Here is a 20,995-nt window from a genome sequence, read left to right on the forward strand (position 1 = left end):
AACACCCTTCAGGATTAGGAGATGACTGTCATACTCAAAAATCGCTGGAACACATCCTGGTGCACTACCAAAAGTATGCTCAAGAGAGAGAGTTTTCTTTTCTTCTGTCCCATTTCTTCTTTTATATGCCAGATGTGCGAAAACCCGACCCACACTCCAATACAGTAGGTGGCAGTAAATCACATCGACGCTGGTATCCACCCGCAATATAACCAGAGAAGAAGAATTCATTCCTGTTGTCTTCTGGAGCTACAGCTAGCTACGTGAATACCCTGAAAACTCTCCTTGGAACAGATTAAACTTCACTCGGTAAATCTGTAATATGTTTCTGAAAGCGCCCCAGAACCACAAAAACTTACAATAAAACCGAAAAATTAAAAAAAAAAACTGCACAGCAAAGAGTCTCAACAGCTGAGAAGGTCGTTTAAACAGCGGCTAACTTGCTAATCAGATCAGCAAGAGAGGAGAAGAAACGAGTCGATGCGGTTTTCAAGCCTGAAGTTCGCCGATGGAGAAGAGGTTTGTTCACTAAACTCACTGGTAAAATGCAGAATCTTTCCCCTTTGTACGATGCTGTGAGATTCGCCTATATATTTGGTAACCAAGTGCGTTGTCTAATTTCTAATCAGAAAAAATAACTCAAATTTCAAGTAATTCAGTCAGATCTAATTACTTTTTCCAGTCCCGTCGAGGGATTATATTTGCCTGTTTGGAAATGGATGTCTGTACGTAGCCTTATTAATAATGCAAATGACCATTTGCAAGTCAGCCTTGTGAAAGACCATATCGGAGTTACGAGTGCGTATGTCAGGAATCCACTTCCGGTCGCCGCTATCGTTACAAACAAACCCACGTACGTGCATGTCAGGTACTGCTTTCTGTTGCATCAGGCTTTGTTTACATCAGCGATTCATGCTTATTTCTCTCTCAACACTTGGACTTCAGTGATACACAGCTCCCAGACCAGCAGCAGATGTTCAACTAGTAGTAGAGGCAAGCTGGGCAGGATATGTGCCAGTGAAAGACTGTGGGAATAGCACATAATCTGTTGAGAGATGGAAGCAGAGAGTGTGTGGACTACACAGCTGCAGGTTTGCATCAGGATTGTGATTGACCAAGGCTATTTCAGCTATTCCCATTCCCAGCTGAGCCAGCCAGGAGAGCAGAATGGACAAAGTTAGTGAACAGAAAGCAGCTGGGCTCTGGCTATGTAAAGAACTCGACAACCAACAAGAATTCTTGTGTCTGCAGTGTACACTTCACTGATGGGAAGCCCACAGAACTGCACCCAAACCCAACACTTCAACTTGGCTATGAGCTAAAGCAGGTATGTGATAATAAAGCTTATTTCTTAATGATTTTTCTACCTGTTTTAGTGCTTGTTGATCCCTCCTCCACTGCAGTGACATTAAGCTTTTTCCTGCGCCTGTTTTCGTGCAGGCTGGTGACCAGTTTTACTTGCCCAAAGAAGTTTTTCGCTTGCAAACTTTTTCATTTCCTACCAGAAAAGCTTCTGAATATCGTTTTGTTGTCAAACTGGTGTGATTTTAGATGCAAAACGTCCTTGAAGAGCGTGCGCTCATGAGCGATATTGAACTGTTTTGTGAAGCGAGTGAAGCACGGGGGTTTGTTTGTAACACTGGCATCCCATCAACCCCTGCGCGTGCGGAACTCCGATAAGGTCTATTAATTTCTTACCGGTATCTGCCATTCTCACACCCTGGTGGTCAGACTTGGATCTCTGAATCGCTGGATTATCTCTTTACTCCCAGGAACTATCATCTGATAACAGGAACTTCAGCTTGCAGAATCTGGGGTCAAGGGCAGCAGCAATGACACACATATTTTTATCATCTGCTCTGAACACAGTCTCGCCTTGCCACCTGCCACCTTGAAGCTGTCCCCTGTGGATCAGCTGTTTGGAAAGAGTTGACAGGAGCAGACTCAAATGATGTCTGTGTGGATTTTTGTAGGCTCTTTACCAGTGGAGGTAGAGCAGAGGTGGTAACATAAGCATCTCCACTCAGGAAGACGGTGGCTTGCTCAAAGGGCTTGAGGGCTTGCTCCAGTTCTTCCAGTAGAGTCCACTGGTCACTTTTCAGATCGAGGTAGTGCTTTCCTCTCTGCGTGACCTCTGGATCTGAAAGGGTTGCGGTCACTGGCCACCGCTGCTCCAACAGACGACTCACCGTGCAGTAAGAACTGTTCCATCTTACAGGTACATCCAGGATCAGTTTATGCTCAGCTTTGCTCCACTGCTTTTGTTTGTTTTTGAGCTTGCTGCTGGCCAGCTCACTCTTTCTGAAATGTTCAACAAGACACCTTGCACCCCAAGTGTCTTGCTTATCTTGGGATCCTTCTTCAGGGCGTGAATTGAAGTGAATGGCCAGCACATGATGTGAAGCAACTCCATGCTTCTCTTTCAAAATCCTCAGAGCTGCCACCGTATTATCATGGACAACAGCCATCACTGAGAGAGAAAACAAACTTCTCTGCTGTCTGTTGCACCCAGCCAACAATATTTTCCACTGTGTGGTGCTCTTCAAGTGCCATTGTGATCAGACTGAATGATGTCACCTTCCAGTCCAGATAATTAAAATGGCAAGTGACTCCCAAATATGCTCCAGTGGCAGTAGTTGTCCAAGCATCTGTTGTTAGTGATTTTTGATCTAGCATTTTTCAGTTCAGCTTTCACCTTTTCAAGAGTAGCCTCATATTTCTTCTCCAGTAAATCTGTAAAGTGGTGCCTGGATGGAAGTGTGTATCCTGCGTGAAATGTGTTTATCATCACATGAAAGCCTTGGCCTTCAACAACAGCAACAGGTCTCATGTCCTTGGTAGTCATCTGTAAGATGCTGTCAGTAAGCTGAGCAGCCATCTGGGGTGTGCATGGATTCAGGTCCTTTTTGTGATCAAAGTCCTCCACACTGCTTTGCCTCACCCTGGAAAAAGACACATAGAGCACATTAGAATAAAGGTAATAGTGCCACATTTTAAAAGTCTTGGCTAAATTCCAATTCACTGCTGTTTATAATATTAACAAGAGCAATCAGAGATTTCTGACGTCCGCCGATCCGCATCACCTCCAAAATGCAGTGGAATCTTCCATGCCCTAATATCTATCTGTTTTTCAAATTTGGTGAGAATCTGTGAAGTAGTTTTGACGTAATCCTTCAAAGCCTACATAAAGTGAAACTTGATCCGGAATCTGGATCACCTCCAAAATTTAATGGAGTATTTCATGGTCTAATATCTATCTGTGGTGAAAATTTCATCAAAATCTGTGCAGTAGTTTTGACGTAATCTTGCTAACAGAGACAGACAGACAAATAAATAAATAAACATCAATGATTTTATTACGTCCTTGGCAGACGTAATAATATACAATTATAGACTTGATGAGGTGTACAATGAGAAATATACTCAAAACCTGGATTAATCTTTTTAGTCACATAGCACTACTATTATTCTGAACACTACTGTACATAGCGGTTAAAGTAAACAGAAAATAGAAAAGGGCCGAACAGCATTAGATGACTCAGTGCTTAACGTTATGTTACCAAACAGCAGCGGTGAAGAAAGTACTTTTAATATCGGAGTGATTAATAAACATTCAGAGTAACTTTGCTGCTAACAGAAACATGTTTCGTGTGCTGATAATCCTAACATTCTTCGGGTGGGGAAAAGTAAACAGGACTTGCGTTGCTGTTTTTCTGTCATCTTGGCACAGCGCACCAGGATGCTTCCGCTTCAAATGTTCATTCATTGCACTCCTACTGCTGTGGTAAGCCGTTTCTATCTTGCAGTGCTTACACATACACAACATGGTTGGGTGTCTTTTTTTTTTTTTTCGCTGCAGCTTCTCCTCCGTCCATGTTGTTACCATGAGCAGCCATCTTACTTCCACATATACGCCTACCATGTGACCGCGATACATTGACTCACATTTTACATGTCGATGTATACTACTTACATAATTGATTATGTAGATTACGTCGATGAGTCACCCCACCATTACCAGTTACATAGGAAACAACAACAAACCCGAAGGGAACACCCTTGAATACAGATTATTTCACTCTTAAATCGTCAAAATCAGCCGAAAAATGAGAGTTTAAAGACAATTCAAATGTGGGTACTGAGATTATATCACAACCTCATTACCATCATCACCTGTTTGGTTTATTTAAAACTGTAATTCCCAATTTCACCACCACCATTGCCTTACGAATAGCATATCGATTTTTAGCTACAAGGCTCCTTTGCAAACAGAATCGGCCTATTAATAATTGGAAATTCTATTTGTAGGTAGCGCAGCCTTGTGGTTGGGAGTTAATGTTGTTTAGGAATCTACGTATCATTAGCAACTACAAGTATTTACACTTTGTGCTAATATGGCATCCTTATAAATTCTTTTGGTTGCTTCCTTGTTTGCTCTTGGGGTTGCCACAGGAAAACCGAGGTGGATCTGCATGTTGAATTGGCACAAGTTTTGCACCGGATGCCTTTCCTGGCACAACTCCACATTACATGGAGAAAAGTTGCAGGGAGTGGCGTTTGAACCGGGAACCTTCCACACTGAAACTAAGTGCACTAACCACTTGGCCACTACCCCTGCCTGCTAAAATGGCATCCTGAAGTGACTAAAATATTTACAGTCTTCTCAAGTCACCATGATCTTGGATATAAACCCAAATTATAATACACCAAATTAAAGCCTATTATCTGTAGAACATAAATATATTTGAAATTGGTGCATCAATTTTATTGTTGTGCTTGTAAGATGTAATTTATATGTACCATTTTTGTGTTGCAAAATCTGATTGATTTGGGAATTGTGGTTGTTTAATGTGTGAGAACAAACATTTTGCATGGATGGGTGATGATGAAGCAGGGTTTCCAAACACATTGGTATGAGGGTGAATGCCAAACAAAAACTTTATCTGCTGAAGATACTGATGAGGAGGATTCACACCTGGATGTTGCCAGTGACAGCTGTGATGACACAGATTGATGATCATACTGATGTACATCGGTTCAAAGCCCAGCCAGACCGGAAAATCGCTGAAGCCCCTTTCACACCGGGCCAACGTAGAGTTGCATAATGCAGCGTACTGACTACCCCAAGCTTATGCAGCCCTACGTAGAAATACGCTGATGGATGCAAAGGGGTCTATGAAATGAAAGCAAAACAATGAAACATTTTAATTTTTTGGGGATTATAGAAGAGTCTATGCAACATTCAGCTACTGTATGCAAGTCTACGTAACAGTGCACAATGCTACCCTATGCCAGTCCAGGGAAAAAAACTTTTAGTTTTTTTATTAGTGTGTACCTGCATTGCCAGATTTTATTTATCCCGCTGGACTCTGCTGAACTTTGGTGGCAGTGAAGCTTCAAAACCGCAGATGTTGCACGCAAAATACGCAGCCATTCCTGTGTAGTAGATACGCAGCACAGTTTTAATCTATTTACTATTTTAAATTCTTTCTTACAGACATGGAGCAGGTCTTTGTGAGTAAAGAAGATTTTCTCGCTGAGCAGCAGGAATGGAATAAGAGTCTTGACCAAAAGGACTTGGAGCCTCCAAACATTAAAGCGGAACAGGAGGAGCTCTGGGTAAGTCAGGAGGGAAAGCAGCTTCATGGTCTGGGGAACGCAGATATCACCAAGTTTCCTTTCATTATTGTGCCTGTAAAGAGTGAAGATGAAGAAAAACCACAGTCATCACAGCTTCAAAGCCAAAGAGATGAGAGCATAGAAGTGGAACTTCTTACCAGAAACTCAGCTGAAGACAGAACACTGAAAATAGAAGCTAATGGAGACGACTCTGGAGGATCAGAACCAGCCAGCAACTCAGGCCCATGCAGTCATTTACAACCACGTACTGATGGTAAGAGTTCTCACTTTTCTGACACTCAAATTGATGATATTTGGATTTAATATGCCTAAACATTAAAATTTGGGAAGGTGGAAACCATTTTCAAGTCTAGGGGGTGGGAGCTGAATTTTTCTGAAGCCCCAGTCACACTGAGAAGAGACTCTCCCAAAATCACAGACAGGCAGCACAGACTTTATTTGGGAGGAGGGGTGAAGTACAAGGGGAATTACCAGAAAACCTCATTTTGCCACTGTGGAATGAGCCACTTGCAGGATGCACATATTCAAGCATTTTGTGCATTTTTCTTTCTGTAAAAGGTGGTTTCCACTGTTTTTGTCCTGGTAAGGAGGCACATTTAATGAATACACTGAGTCTTTGGCTTTTGGCTTGCCTGTGTTGCTTGTAAAATAGTGCACAGCTCTGAATGTATATTAATAAAAAAAAAATTGCCAAGTGGCATGTGCGTGAGTTAGTCTTCAATCACGCAAAATCCGGGGATTGGTTGACATTGGCTGTTTGGTATGCTTATTTATTCTGGGTCAAGGATGAATGCTGCGAAAACTGTAAGGTGATGGGACAAATACACTCAACAAAAATATAAACGCAACACTTTTGGTTTTGCGCCCATTTTGTATGAGATGAACTCAAAGATCTAAAACTTTTTCCACATACACAATATCACCATTTCCGTCAAATATTGTTCACAAACCAGTCTAAATCTGTGATAGTGAGCACTTCTCCTTTGCTGAGATAATCCATCCCACCTCACAGGTGTGCCATACCAAGATGCTGATTAGACACCATGATTAGTGCACAGGTGTGCCTTAGACTGTCCACAATAAAAGGCCACTCTGAAAGGTGCAGTTTTGTTTCATGGGGAGGGATACCAGTCAGTATCTGGTGTGACCACCATTTGCCTCATGCAGTGCAACACATCTCCTTTGCATCATCCGTGAAGAGAACACCTCTCCAACGTGCCAAACGCCAGCGAATGTGAGCATTTGCCCACTCAAGTCGGTTGCGACGATGAACTGGAGTCAGGTCGAGACCCCGATGAGGACGACGAGCATGCAGATGAGCTTCCCTGAGACGGTTTCTGACAGTTTGTGCAGAAATTCTTTGGTTATGCAAACCGATTGTTTCAGCAGCTGTCTGAGTGGCTGGTCTCAGACGATCTTGGAGGTGAACATGCTGGATGTGGAGGTCCTGGGCTGGTGTGGTTACACGTGATCTGCGCATGTGAGGCTGGTTGGATGTACTGCCAAATTCTCTGAAACGCCTTTGGAGACGGCTTATGGTAGAGACATGAACATTCAATACACGAGCAACAGCTCTGGTTGACATTCCTGCTGTCAGCATGCCAATTGCACGCTCCCTCAAATCTTGCGACATCTGTGGTATTGTGCTGTGTGATAAAACTGCACCTTTCAGAGTGGCCTTTTATTGTGGGCAGTCTAAGGCACACCTGTGCACTAATCATGGTGTCTAATCAGCATCTTGATATGGCACACCTGTGAGGTGGGATGGATTATCTCAGCAAAGGAGAAGTGCTCACTATCACAGATTTAGACTGGTTTGTGAACAATATTTGAGGGAAATGGTGATATTGTGTATGTGGAAAAAGTTTTAGATCTTTGAGTTCATCTCATACAAAATGGGAGCAAAACCAAAAGTGTTGCGTTTATATTTTTGTTGAGTATATTTTTGGAGAAATTAGCAATTTTAGCTAACCAATAAACAATGGACATTGTGCTGCAATGCACCATGGGAGTTTGGGGTATTGGGGTTTTAAATGTTGTAGTTCATGTTAGTTGTACAGTGTTGTTAGTGTTATTGATTTATTGTGTTTTTGTAGTTCAATTGGTTTAGTCAGTTTAGATAAGTGATATGTTGCTGTCACCATGGTTGAGTGAAGTGTTATGTTGTTACCATGAGGGAAATGTGTAGTGCTATTAATGTCTTCTGCCACCATGTCTGTCTTTTCTGCATTCTACTGTATGCAAGTGCTTTTAATTTGACAAACAGCTGTACGTGCGTGCAATTTTAATCATGCAAAAACTGGGGAGAGCTGACATTTACCATTTGGGTCAAGGATTTCAGTGCCAAAACCGAACATTGATAGGACCAATATTTTTAGAGAAGCAACATATATTAGCTAAGAACTCTGAACAATGTTCACAGATATTTACATTCTGGACTCACGCCATTCCAGCAGGGGGTGGTAAATCATCTATATCAGTAGTTTTCAAACTCTGAGTTCTTTAGTGGGGGGGCGCGAGGGATGGGTATCATGAACCGGTTCTTTTCGAGAATCATTAAGAAATGATTCGATTCACCAACCTCATTAGCCTTTTTGCTTAACAAGTCCCTTATTGGTACTTCTGAGGGACTTTCGCTTTATCTTAATTTTTCCCCGCTAAAACCCTAAAGAGCATATGTCTGTGAGTAATATTGACATTTTTTATGTTAAACCGACCTGTTATGGTCTTCTGAAACAGTTGATAGATGTATTTTTTAACTTAAAAACAGCACTGATGCTAACGCGTTAGCATGTCTATGATGTTTTCAATGTTCAGACTCAGACTCACTTTATTGTCACTCGACCCTTACAGGCAGAACGAAATGCAGTTTCTCCAGGTCTTGGTGTAGTTAACTGGGACAATTTAACCTAACCTTTGTAAACTTTTGCAGTGTACAATATGCGCACCCCTGTGGCCATAGAATATATATACAAGGCACAGGGTCGGCAGTAGCGTTAGTGTATTAAGAAAAGTGACAATGTGCATGTTAGTGCAGTTCGGTGGTGGATGTTGAGCTGTTCAACAGTCTGACAGCATTTGGGTAGAAGCTGTTTTTCAGTTTGGATGTTTTTGCCCGGATGCTGCACAGCCTCCTTCCAGAGGGAAGGGGTGTGAACAGACCGTGCGCAGGGTGGGTGGAGTCTCGGAGGATGCAGGTGGCTCTTTCTCTACATCTGGAGATGTAGATGTCCCCAATGGGCGGTAAGCTGCATCCGATGGTCCTCTCTCCAGACTTCACCACCCGCTGCAGCGCCTTCTTCTCTGCCACCGTGCAGCCACCAGACCACACATGGAGGCAGCAGGACAGGACACTCTCCACTGCACAGCTGTAGAAGTCCCTGAGGACGTCTGTGTTCAGTCCAGCCCATCCCAATTTCCTCAAAAAATAGAGGCGTTGGTGGGCTTTCTTGATGACAGCTGTGGTGTTGGTGTGCCAGGTGAGAGTGTTGTAGAGGTGGACCCCAAGGTACCTGATGGAGGAGACGATCTCCACCGCTGCTCCGTTGATGTAGAGGACGGAGGGGGTGGTGGGGGCTAACCTGCGGAAGTCAACAACTATCTCCTTGGTCTTCTGGGTGTTGAGGATGAGGTTGTTGTCTCTGCACCACCGTGTCATGTTCTCCACTGCTCGCCTGTACACTGCCTCATCCCCTTGGCTGATGAGCCCGATCACTGCTGTATCGTCTGCAAACTTAACAACAAGATTATTCTCGTGCTGGGCTCTGCAGTCGAAGGTCATCAATGTGTACAGCAGTGGACTGAGCACATAACCTTGGGGTGAGCCAGTGTTCAGGATGATGGTGGAGGATGAGGTGGTGTTGATCCTAACACTCTGTGGCCTCCCAGTCAGAAAGTCCAGGACCCAGTTGCACAGTGCTGAGGGGGCTCCTAGTTCAGCCAGCTAGGACATAAGTTTCTGCGGGATGATGGTGTTAAACGCAGAAGTGAAATCCAGGAACAGCAGCCTTGCATAGGAGTCCTTGTTCTCTGTGTGGGAGAGGGCCTGATGCACCACGGTGGAGATGGCTGTGGACCGGTTTTGCCTGTACGCGTACTGTTGCTCATCTACAGTCACATCGATGGTCTGCTTCATGTGTTAAAGTTAGCATTAAGCTGTTCACATCTCAGCACGTTTGTGTGCATTTGTTTTCTGTATAATAATTAATGGCTCAGCGTTTGTCGTAAAAGAGTCAAATTATTACAAATTGTAATATTTTTATTTATATATTAATAATAATAGCAACAACAACAGTAATATAACAACTAATAATGCTACAATACAATTTTAGAGAAACAGACAAAAAGAACCTGATAAAACAAAACAGAAAAGATAAAACCAACTAACAATGAACATAAATAAATATAGAAATAAATAACTGTTTCCTCTGAACACTTAGTGACTCTTACACCTCCACTTCATCCCTGTTTTATTTAAGTTTAATTACTATTTCTTTCAGTCAACCCACATCTAAGCTGTGTTTTTACACAAGAAAAAAATAAAATGCAGTAAACTGCAGATTTGTGTCTTTTTTTCATGAAAATATCTTATTAAAGATCATATATTTCACTTTAGTCGGGCCTTTAAAATACTTTTGTGGACTCTTCCTGTAATATGTTGTCAGTGGTTGAGAAAGTTGCTGTAGGCATCTAAAAATGCTCATAATCGGGTGAAACCTGATGGAAACCTATTTGTGGTGTGTTTGTGATGTACGTATGTGCAAAATAAAACAAAACACTACTCCAGATATGTTTTTGACAAGAATATAACATCATAACTTTGTTACAAGCTCAAGCGTTGATGTTGCCTTTTAATAATTTCACTTAAAGAAATAATGGCAAAACTCATATGTAAACAAACAAAAAAAACATAAAATGATTAATCAAAAAATAATCAATCGATTAATTAATTACTAAAATAATCGTTAGTTGCTGTCCTAGTTTGTTTTACGATTGACAAAATTTTACCGATTAAATGTGAATAAGCCAGTTTGGAGTTTCTCAGTGCGCATGCGTTTTCAAAACGGGTGACAGTGTTACTTTGTGCACAGCAGAACAACATTGTCAATTGCTTTAGGCTGTAATTTTGACTGTACAGCTGTCGACACAGCACCCTTTTGGCGCATTTACCTGATTAGAACCAATCAAAGTACTACAGAAGACAAAGAATTTTTATTTGACAGTTTGAAGTGAGGTTTCTTTGTTTCAGAGGGTTTCATACCCATTAAAATTCACCAGAATACACAAAATTTGACTTGCTCTTTTAAAAATGTTCTGGGAGAGCACCCCCAGACCCCCCAGAGTCAAAACTACACCCCACCCCACCACCCTTTTATGTATCTTTATGTACAGGTTTTGCATCTTTTTATGCTTTATCTCTCGCTTCTTAGAGGCTATTTAGAATAGATTTGTATACTGTATAATGTGTTTATTGTATTTATTGAGGAAAAAAGAGTGTGTGCCCCCACTACGCCACATTTTAGGGAATTGCTGGCATTGATTTTTGCCAGAAAAAAAATTCAGTCAGATGAAAATTTATTGCTTAGCCCATATGATAAGGGAATCGATAAGGAATCGGATCGATAATGCCACCGATATCGATAAAATCTTATCGAAACCCATCCCTTATTATTTATGTTAAAACGTGTTAGATATGCCAAAGACGTTTAAAAACACACAGAGATGTTTAAATGTTTTTAAAAAACAATGTTTAATATATGACAAAACATAAAAATAGAAGAATAGAAAGTTATTTAAAAACACATGTAAAATGTTTGAAAAGGGTGTAAAATGAGTAATTGCATTTCTCAGGTTCCAGGTTTGTCAGGTTCCTTAAAAACACACAAATATTTTTAAAATGTGTTTAGCATGTATAAGAGAATAAAAAAGATATTGAAAATGTGTGTATGTGTGTCAGTGGGGGGGTGCAGCTATTCATTTGTTCTCTGAGGGGGACTCACTCTCCCACACTTTGAAAACCCCTTGTCTAGATGTAAATATTTGCTTGCAATTTTATAAGAGAGTAATATTGTCTGGAGCACAGCATGAAGTCAGATTGCACCTGTGTGTTTGTCTGAGCTGCACCAAATAAACTCTGATTTGAAAACTGTGATTTGTCTGCAGTATGGTATGCTTATATATTTTGGATCAAGGATAAACGCTGAAAAAAGGTAAAATTTTTTGAGAAATTAGCAATTTTAGCTGATCAGTAAACAATGGACATTGTGCTGCAATGCACCATGGGAGTTCAGGTTTTGGTGTATTTAATTTTTATTGTGGTTAGTTTAAGTGTTGTTAGTGTTATTGATTTATTGTGTTTTTATAGTTCAATTGGTTTATTCAGTTTAGTTAAGTGTTATGTTGCTGTTGCCATGAGTGGCTTGTGTCATGCTCCTGATACCATAAGTGAAAAGTGTAATGCTTTTAATGTCTTCCGCCTCAGTCTCTGTCAAAAAAAAAAAAAAAAACTGCTTACAACAGAATGCAGAAAAGACAAAAAGCTCTGCGTGCGTGCATGCATGCATACATGTTTGATTTTTATTTAGTAAGTTCAATATAAGTACATAATATAATTGTAAATGCGGTAAAAATACATGGATGACACAAGAAATTGAAAACCCTTATTTACATTTTGGTCCACTTAAAAATCAAATGACATTATCTAAGTAAATATCAGGCAAAACTAAAACACCCTCGGCCATATGAGCATTGTCTTCTTTATAATTTGCAGTTGTTTAATTGGCAGCACAGTGCAAAGTGTGTGTGTGTGTGTGAACTCGCAGATCTAAAAAAAATTCTATATACACAAAATACCCGTTTGTCTCAAATGTTAACAAATCTGTCTAAATCTGTGTTCGTGGGCACTTCTCTTTTGCCGAGATAATCCATCCCACCTCATAGGTGTGACATGTCATGATGCTCATTAGACAGCCCGGACGTGGACATTTTGTTTTTTTTGTAAGTAACATGGCCAACCGAGAGAGAGGATGAAGACCGCGTTAAAGACATCGATAGTGGTGTAAAAAAAAAAAAAATTGGTTTAAGTTGACATGTTTGGAGCAAAACCTTGGAAGAACACTGCAAGGTGAAGAAACATCATCAAATTAATATTAAACAGACTAATCTGCCCGGGCCCAGAGCGTGGAGAAGGCCCAGCGAGCCCCAAAGCCCACAGCGCTTGTAAGAGGGAGTGCTGAGCTCAGGTGCATGGCCAGTAATTCTATTCATGCAATTAAAATGTGTTTATAATCATTGAAATTTTTAAATGTGTTGTAGGTATTTATACTGTACACATACTCAAGTGAAATTCAGGGCTGCAAAACCAGCGGTTGTATACAGATTTTCATCAAAATGTGTTTTCATGTTCAGTTTATTTCGTCATGTAAAACCGCTAACTTAAAAAAATGTGTGTGTGTATGTATATATATATATATATATATATATATATATATATATATATATATATATATATATATGACAGATCCATCAAACACGCAGATCCACGTTAGCTCCACACAGAGGAACACTATATATATATATATATATATATATATATATATATATATATATATATATATATATATATATATATATATATATATATATATATATATATATATATATATATATATATATATATATATATATATATATATATATATATATATATATATATATAGTGTGTGTGTGTATGAATGTATGTATTTTATTGCTTTATTTTGACATGAAACACGCTTTTTCTCAAAACGTGACCTTGTGGAGAACAACAAAACAAATGAACCCCTTCTTCTTCTTTTGTGGTGTATGACAGCTGCCGGCATGCTTATTGTTGCATTGCTGCCACCTGCTGCATCAGTCTGTTATCGCAGGACTAAATCCTCTTGATGAGTCCAGTGTCTTTCAAGTATTTAAAAAGCTAACACTTCCTCCTCTCACTTGACTTTATGGCTAAAATACTTCCTACTGAAACTTCTTTCAGGTCTTACAATTGATATCCTTCAGTTTGTGCTCTTTAATAGATAAACCATTAAACATTAAACAGGTGAACATGCTGGATGTGGAGGTCCCGGGCTGGTGTGGTTGCACGTGGTCTGCAGTTGTGAGGCTGGTTGGATGTACTGCCACATTCTCTGAAATGCCTTTGAAGATGGCTTATGGTAGAGAAATGAACATTAAATTCATGGGCAAAACCTCTAGTGGACATTCCTGCAGTCAGTATGCAAATTGCATGCTCCCTCATGCAACATCTGTGGCATTGTGCTGTGTGATAAAACTGAACATTTCAGAGTGGCCTTTTATTGTGGCCAGCCCAAGGCACACCTGTGCAGTAATCATAAGGTCTAATCAGCATCTTGATATACCACACCTGCACGGTGGGATGGATTATCTTGGCAATGGAGAAGTGCTCACGAACACAGATTTAGACAGATTTATGAACAATATTTGAGAGAAACAGGTATTTTCTATATGTAGAAAATGTTTTAGATCTTTGAGTTCAGCTCATGAAAAATGACAGTAAAATAAGTGTTGTGTTTAAATTTTTGTTAAGTATGTGTCATTAATTATACATTTATTATATTAATTATTAAGATCCTATTGTGTGAATGTACAATTTGTACATGTTCAAAAAAGTCCCTTTATTAATCAATCAGTCATAAACGATATTTATGTTTTAACAGCGTCTGCAGGAGGGTACGTGTGTGCATACACAGTGATGGGCACAGTTCCGCTAACTGCTAATTATTTTTTAAAAGTCTTTTCAATGGTGAGCATACATGTTTTTTTTAAATGTCTGTTCAGTGGAAAAATGGTCACTGGGTAATTGAATATTCATCATTAGGAGCCCCTTCACACAGTGCGAATTTGGTCGAAGTGCGCACGACGCAGGAATCATATCCAGAACGTGTAAATTCGTAGCTGCCTCGAATGCCCCGTACACCTGTTGCTACAATTATTTACGCACACCAGTGGCTGAAAGACAGTGTGCGCTGTGCGAGCCCATCGAAACCTCTCGTGGCAGGTGTCGGCCAAATTCCAGCTGACACACGCAAACATCTAACACCGCTTGTTTGATATAAGTTACATAAAAATACGAAATGCAAGATGATGGGTTGCATACATGATTGGTATAACACATAAATCATCAGTTTTATTGCCAGTTTTCTTTTGACAAGTCGGGGTGGATACATGTATATTTACAAGTCACTGAATATGTGTTGGATTTAATTTACATCAGTTATGAATAAATACAAATGGTATAGTCCTGTATGGTAAGTCTGTTTGGAGGAGGCAGTTCTCAAAAATTAAGTGACTATGCAAAAAGGAGTAGAGTGACAAAAGCCACCCAGACAACCCTGAAGAAGTTATAGACTTCTTTGGCTGCATTTGTAGAAATTGCAGAGTGCAAGTTTTGCATTTTGCATCACAAGTTCTACAGCTTCATGATGAAGTGGTATTGAGGAGGATTTTTATTGAGACTTGAAAATTCAGCTGCAGTTTGCCAGAAGGCACATCGGTGATGCAAGCTGAGATTTGATCTATTTTGTTGATAGAAAGTCCTCTGAGCCACTCCACCATGAAGCAATGAGTGGTGATGCAAAATGCAAAACTTGCATGATGCACAATTTGTTCAATCATAGCTGCAGAAGCCAACAACTTCTTCAGAGTGGCCTGAGTATCTTGGTGGCTTTCCTCACTAGCCTTCTTCTGGCATAGACACTCATTTTTTGAGAACTGTCTGAAGCCACACAGATCTACCATAGAGTACCATCCTGTTTGTATTTCTTCATAACTAATATGAAGTTCAAGATGTATTCAGTGAATTGGACATGTTCATGTATCCGTCCCGACTTGTTTAAAGAATGCTTTCATTAAAAAAAAAAAAGATTTCCATGTGTTATACCAAAGGAGGCCATCACTTATGCAACCCATCATCTTTCATTTATTTCAAGTTGTAGAGATTTGTTTTTAGTTTGAGTGTAAGGAGGATCATTTTAGTAATTTTACTGTGAGCCCGAATCACTTTTTGTGTTTGAAATGGCGTAAACAAATTAAAATGTGTAAAAGCCCAAGGGGGTGAATACGTTTGCAAGGCTCTGTATAGAATTTCTGTGGGTGGGCAGCATTGAGTGTGATGCTCGGTACAGTGAGCTCTAGACTGTAACAGAGAAGACACGACGGACACTTCACCCTCAACTCTCTTAATTTTTTGAAAGCCTGTCAGATTTTGGATCCAAATGTGTATGGAGCCTCCTGTCTGTAGCAGTTTTAACAGGCTGCATGAATGTATATCTCTGTTGCTTCAGTTCTGCATCAGTGATAGACACCAAGCTGTCTCTCTAGCGAAGCACAAGACTTTTAACAGGCTGCGTTCATGACTGAACGATGTGCACACGTAGCAGCGGCTCCTCTTCTTACAGTTAGGAATGGCTGCTCTTTTATCATTACTGCATCACAATTAACAGTTATCACTTTAATGATGAGTCATCATGACATAAAATCACACTTATGTAAACTTTGCAATTAATCCGTGGCTCAAATGCGCTCTGAAACATGGGGAGTGGTCAGTACAGATCAGGAATCAACTGAATTGTTACACTAGGTTATTTTTAGAACATCCACTGCAGGTGCCTCACAGACCTCCAGGGTCTACCTGGTGCCCGCTGGCACCGTGTTGGTGAGGCCTACATATAGCAGGTCAGAATATGAGGCAGGAGTCCTTTCATGGGAAACAGCAGTGATTAACCAGAGAACAGCAATGTTCAGTACACAGAGAGGCAAACCTGGCAGCAACACGAATCCAGAAGAGGGCATGCAAGCTTTGGGTCACAGGAGGCAAAAAGATCTAACTAAGCAGGCACACTGGGAATGAACAGAAGAAACCTTGGATGAAACTGAAGGCAATCTGGTGATGAGACTGGAAGAGAAAGCGTGCACACAAAGTGAACAAACAATTGCAAAAGTATGCAATTGTCATTGCGTCTTTGATGGAGAAACCCAGCACAGGTTAAACAGAGCCAGAACCTCACCCAGAACCTCTCCTTTGACTGTCTGTGCTGTGTTGTGGAAAGATTAATTTTGAAATATTTGGATGTTTGTTTGAGTCGTGATGACTTGTGTCACTGGAATCACATTTTAATGACCGCTGTCTGTAGTGGTGTGACAAAGTGATTGTCAAATCAAATTAATTTTATTTATATAGCGCCAAATCACAACAAACAGTTGCCCCAAGGCGCTTTATATTGTAAGGCAAAAGCCATACAATAATTACAGAAAAACCCCAACGGTCAAAACAACCCCCTAAGCACTTGGTGACAGTAGGAAGGAAAAACTCCCTTTTAACAGGAAGAAACCTCCAGCAGAACCAGGCTCAGGGAGGGGCAGTCTTCTGCTGGGACTGGTTTGGGCTGAGGGGAGAGAATCAGGAAAAAGACATGCTGTGGAAGAGAGCAGAGATCAATCACTAATGATTAAATGCAGAGTGGTGCATACAGAGCAAAAAGAGGTGAATAAAAAGAAACACTGGGTGCATCATGGGGAAACCCCCCAGCAGTCTAAGTCTATAGCAGCATAACTAAGGGATGGTTCAGGGTCACCTGAACCAGCCCTAACTATAAGCTTTTTCAAAAAGGAAAGTTTTAAGCTTAATCTTAAAAGTAGAGAGGGTGTCTGTCTCCATAATCCAAACTGGGAGCTGGTTCCACAGGAGAGGAGCCTGAAAGCTGAAGGCTCTGCCTCACATTCTACTCTTACAAACCCTAGGAACTACAAGTAAGCCTGCAGTCTGAGAGCGAAGCGCTCTATTGGGGTGATATGGTACTAAGAGGTCCCTAAGATAAGATGGGACCTGATTACTCAAAACCTTATAAGTAAGAAGAAAAATTTTAAATTCTATTCTGGAATTAACGGGGAGCCAATGAAGAGAGGCCAATATGGGTGAGATATGCTCTCTCCTTCTAGTCCCTGTCAGCACTCTAGCTGCAGCATTTTGAATTAACTAAAGGCTTTTCAGGGAACTTTTAGGACAACCTGATAATAATGAATTACAGTAGTCCAGCCTAGAAGAAATAAATGCATGAATTAGCTTTTCAGCATCACTCTGAGACAAGACCTGTGTCAGATTGTCAGTGACTTAACTATAATAATTTATGTAGTTGGCCAACACTTTTTAATCATGCTTTGTAATATCCCTTTTTAATGGCTATTTGTTGCCACCGAAGTTGTGCTTGTGTAATATTTCTTGAATTTTGGCAGTACCAGAATGAGAAGTAGAAGTCTTATATCTACCTGAGGACCACTGGTGTTGGTAGTTTTTATCCAGATTCTTGAACGTGAAGTAGATTACAGTTTATGACGTCTCCTGGATGAGACATCAGTCCAACACTGGTTACTTCCCATTTACTGTTGAATAGACTGAGGCAATGCAGATGAAGTGTTTAAAAAAAAAATGAGGAGCTGCCAGAGTATTTGACAGGGCCTCAGAGTGCAGAAAGCTGGGAGTGCTCATGTCATATCTGTCTAGTTGTTTTTAGTCAAAGTAAAAACTGTGTCAGTTTGATTCAGTTCACCCAATCACTGAAGTAGAACACATGTAATGTCAGGTTGCAGTTCCACAATGTATGGAAAAGTGAAACAAATGCTGCTGAAGTATATTTCCATATTATCAGTTCCATAAGTGCAATATCTCACTGTAGTCAAATCACACTCACTGCACTCCAGCTAAATCTTTATTTTTAAAAACATTGTTCTAAATGTTGTCCATTTAATTGATTCTTTGCAGACATGCAACAGTTGTTGATTAAAGAAGAAGTTCTCCTTGAACAGCAGGAGTGGAATCTGAGAGTTGACCAGGAGGACATTAAAGAGGAACAAGAGGAACTCTGGATAAGTCAGCAGGGAAAACAACTTCACCAGCTGGAGGAGGCTGATGTCACAAAGTTCTCGTACACAGCTGTCCTTGTTAAGAGTGAAAATGAGGATGAAAAACCGCAGTCATCACAGGTTTATCAAATAGATACCAGGAGTAGGAGTTCAGACAGCTCTGAAACTGAGACTGACAACAGCTGTGAATGGAAACACATCAAGGAACTTCATTCAGGTTTTAACTGTCAGACAGATAACAATGAATCTGTTAGTCATAGCAGGGGCAGCATTCCTAAGAACCAGTTTAATTGCTCTCATTATGATAAAACATGTTGTCAAATTTACTATTCCAAACAACTCACAGGAATGCAAGCAAGTGAAAAACCATTTAGTTGTGCTGAGTGTGGTAAAAGATTTGGACAAAAGGGTGATCTGATCAGGCACATGAGAATTCATACAGGAGAGAAACCATTTGCATGTTCTGAGTGTGATAAAAGATTTAGAGAGAAGTGCCATCTGAACATACACATGAGAATTCATACAGGAGAGAAACCATTTGCATGTTCTGAGTGTGATAAAAGATTTAGAGAGAAGGGTCATCTGACCATACACATGAGAATTCATACGGGACATAAACCATTTAGCTGTTTTCAGTGTGGTACAGGATTTGGACACAAGGGTGACCTAATCAGACACAGAAGAAGTCATACAGGAGAGAAACCATTTGCATGTTCTGAGTGTGGTACAAGATTTGGACACAAGAGCCATTTGGTCAGACACATGAGAATTCATACAGGAGAGAAACTGTTTGCATGCTGTGAGTGTGGCAAAAGATTTGGGCGAAAGGGCCATCTGATTAGACATACAAGAAATCATACAGGAGAGAAACCATTTGCGTGTTCTGAGTGTGATACAAGTTTTGCACACAAGAGCCATCTGATCAGACACATGAGAATTCATACAGGAGAGAAACCATTTGCATGTTCTGAGTGTTTTGCAAGGTTTGGACACAAGAGTCATTTGATCAGACACATGAGAATTCATACTGGAGAGAAAACATTTGTGTGTTCTGAGTGCAGCAGAAGTTTTGGACGAAAGAGCCATCTAAACATACACATGCGAATTCATACAGGAGAGAAATTATTTGTTTGTTCTGAGTGTGGTAAAAGATTTGGACAGAAGGGTGATCTGATTGCACATATAAGAATTCATACAGGAGAGAAACCATTTGGCTGTTCTGATTGTGGTAAAACATTTGGACGAAAGCGTCAACTTATTTCACACATGAAAATGCATACAGGAGAGTAAACATTTGGGTCATTAAACTTATATAAGTAACTCCATATAAATATATATAAAACTATGGTGTGTTTTGGTGTTGTTGTTTTTCCATGTTTAATGATAATTCATACAGAAGAGAAACTTCTGAATGTAATTAAAGTTTAGGACAAAACAGCAATCTAGTTTTTCATGTTATGAATTGATAGATGGATAGAAAATTTATTTCAGACTCTAAGTCAACAGAAAAATATGTGCAGATATCACAGTTGACAGAATTAAATAAAAGGCAATCACCATATAAAATACACAAATGTTGAAGAATAAAATAAAAAAATTCTATAATATATATATAAACTACCTGGGCAATGCCCATGTGTGAGGTCTTGTGCATGATGGCTCCCTTGATTTGATGGTGAAATGTTTAAAGAATAATTTCATATACAACCCCTGGCAAATATTACCAATGTGTCTGCTACATTTAACCTGCATGGAATTTAATAAACGCAAACCAAATTTCAGACATTTTATATACAACCCCTGGCAATAATTATGGAATCACCGGCCTCGGAGGATGTTCATTCAGTTGTTTAATTTTGTAGAAAAAAAGCAGATCACAGACATGACACAAAACTAAAGTCATTTCAAATGGCAACTTTCTGGCTTTAAGAAACACTATAAGAAATCAAGAAAAAAAGATTGTGGCAGTCAGTAACGGTTACTTTTTTAGACCAAGCAGAGGAAAAAAATATGGAATCACTCAATTCTGAGGAAAAAATTATGGAATCACTCTGTAAATTTTCATCCCCAAAACTAACACTTGCATCATATCAGATCTGCTTGTTAGTCTGCATCTAAAAAGGAGTGAACACACCTTGGAGAGCTGTTGTACCAAGTGGACTGACATGAATCATGGCTCCAACACGAGAGATGTCAATTGAAACAAAGGAGAGGATTATCAAACTCTTAAAAGAGAGTAAATCATCACGCAATGTTGCAAAAGATGTTGGTTGTTCACAGTCAGCTGTGTCTAAACTCTGGACCAAATACAAACAACATGGGAAGGTTGTTAAAGGCAAACATACTGGTAGACCAAGGAAGACATCAAAGCGTCAAGACAGAAAACTTAAAGCAATATGTCTCAAAAATCGAAAAATGTAAAACAAAACAAATGAGG

The 20,995-nt window shown here is 40.0% G+C and overlaps 1 protein-coding gene across 2 annotated transcripts; it reads left to right on the plus strand.

Moving 5' to 3' along the window:
• The first annotated feature begins 230 nt into the window (after window positions 1–230).
• Window positions 231–20,128, plus strand: LOC117507623 (gastrula zinc finger protein XlCGF57.1-like). 2 transcript variants are annotated; one of them, XM_034167446.1, is made up of 4 exons: window positions 231–519; window positions 5,498–5,619; window positions 5,701–5,893; window positions 18,458–20,128. In XM_034167446.1, the coding sequence occupies exons 2-4, from the start codon at window positions 5,500–5,502 to the stop codon at window positions 19,846–19,848; spliced, it is 1,704 nt and encodes a 567-aa protein (XP_034023337.1). In that variant the 5' UTR covers window positions 231–519; window positions 5,498–5,499; the 3' UTR covers window positions 19,849–20,128. The 2 variants fall into 2 exon arrangements, with proteins under 2 accessions (XP_034023337.1, XP_034023339.1); XM_034167448.1 differs by lacking the exon at window positions 231–519 and adding an exon at window positions 1,257–1,327.
• The last annotated feature ends 867 nt before the right edge of the window (window positions 20,129–20,995 follow it).

Source organism: Thalassophryne amazonica, chromosome 3 (assembly GCF_902500255.1).
Source record: "Thalassophryne amazonica chromosome 3, fThaAma1.1, whole genome shotgun sequence".
Lineage (NCBI taxonomy): Eukaryota > Metazoa > Chordata > Actinopteri > Batrachoidiformes > Batrachoididae > Thalassophryne > Thalassophryne amazonica.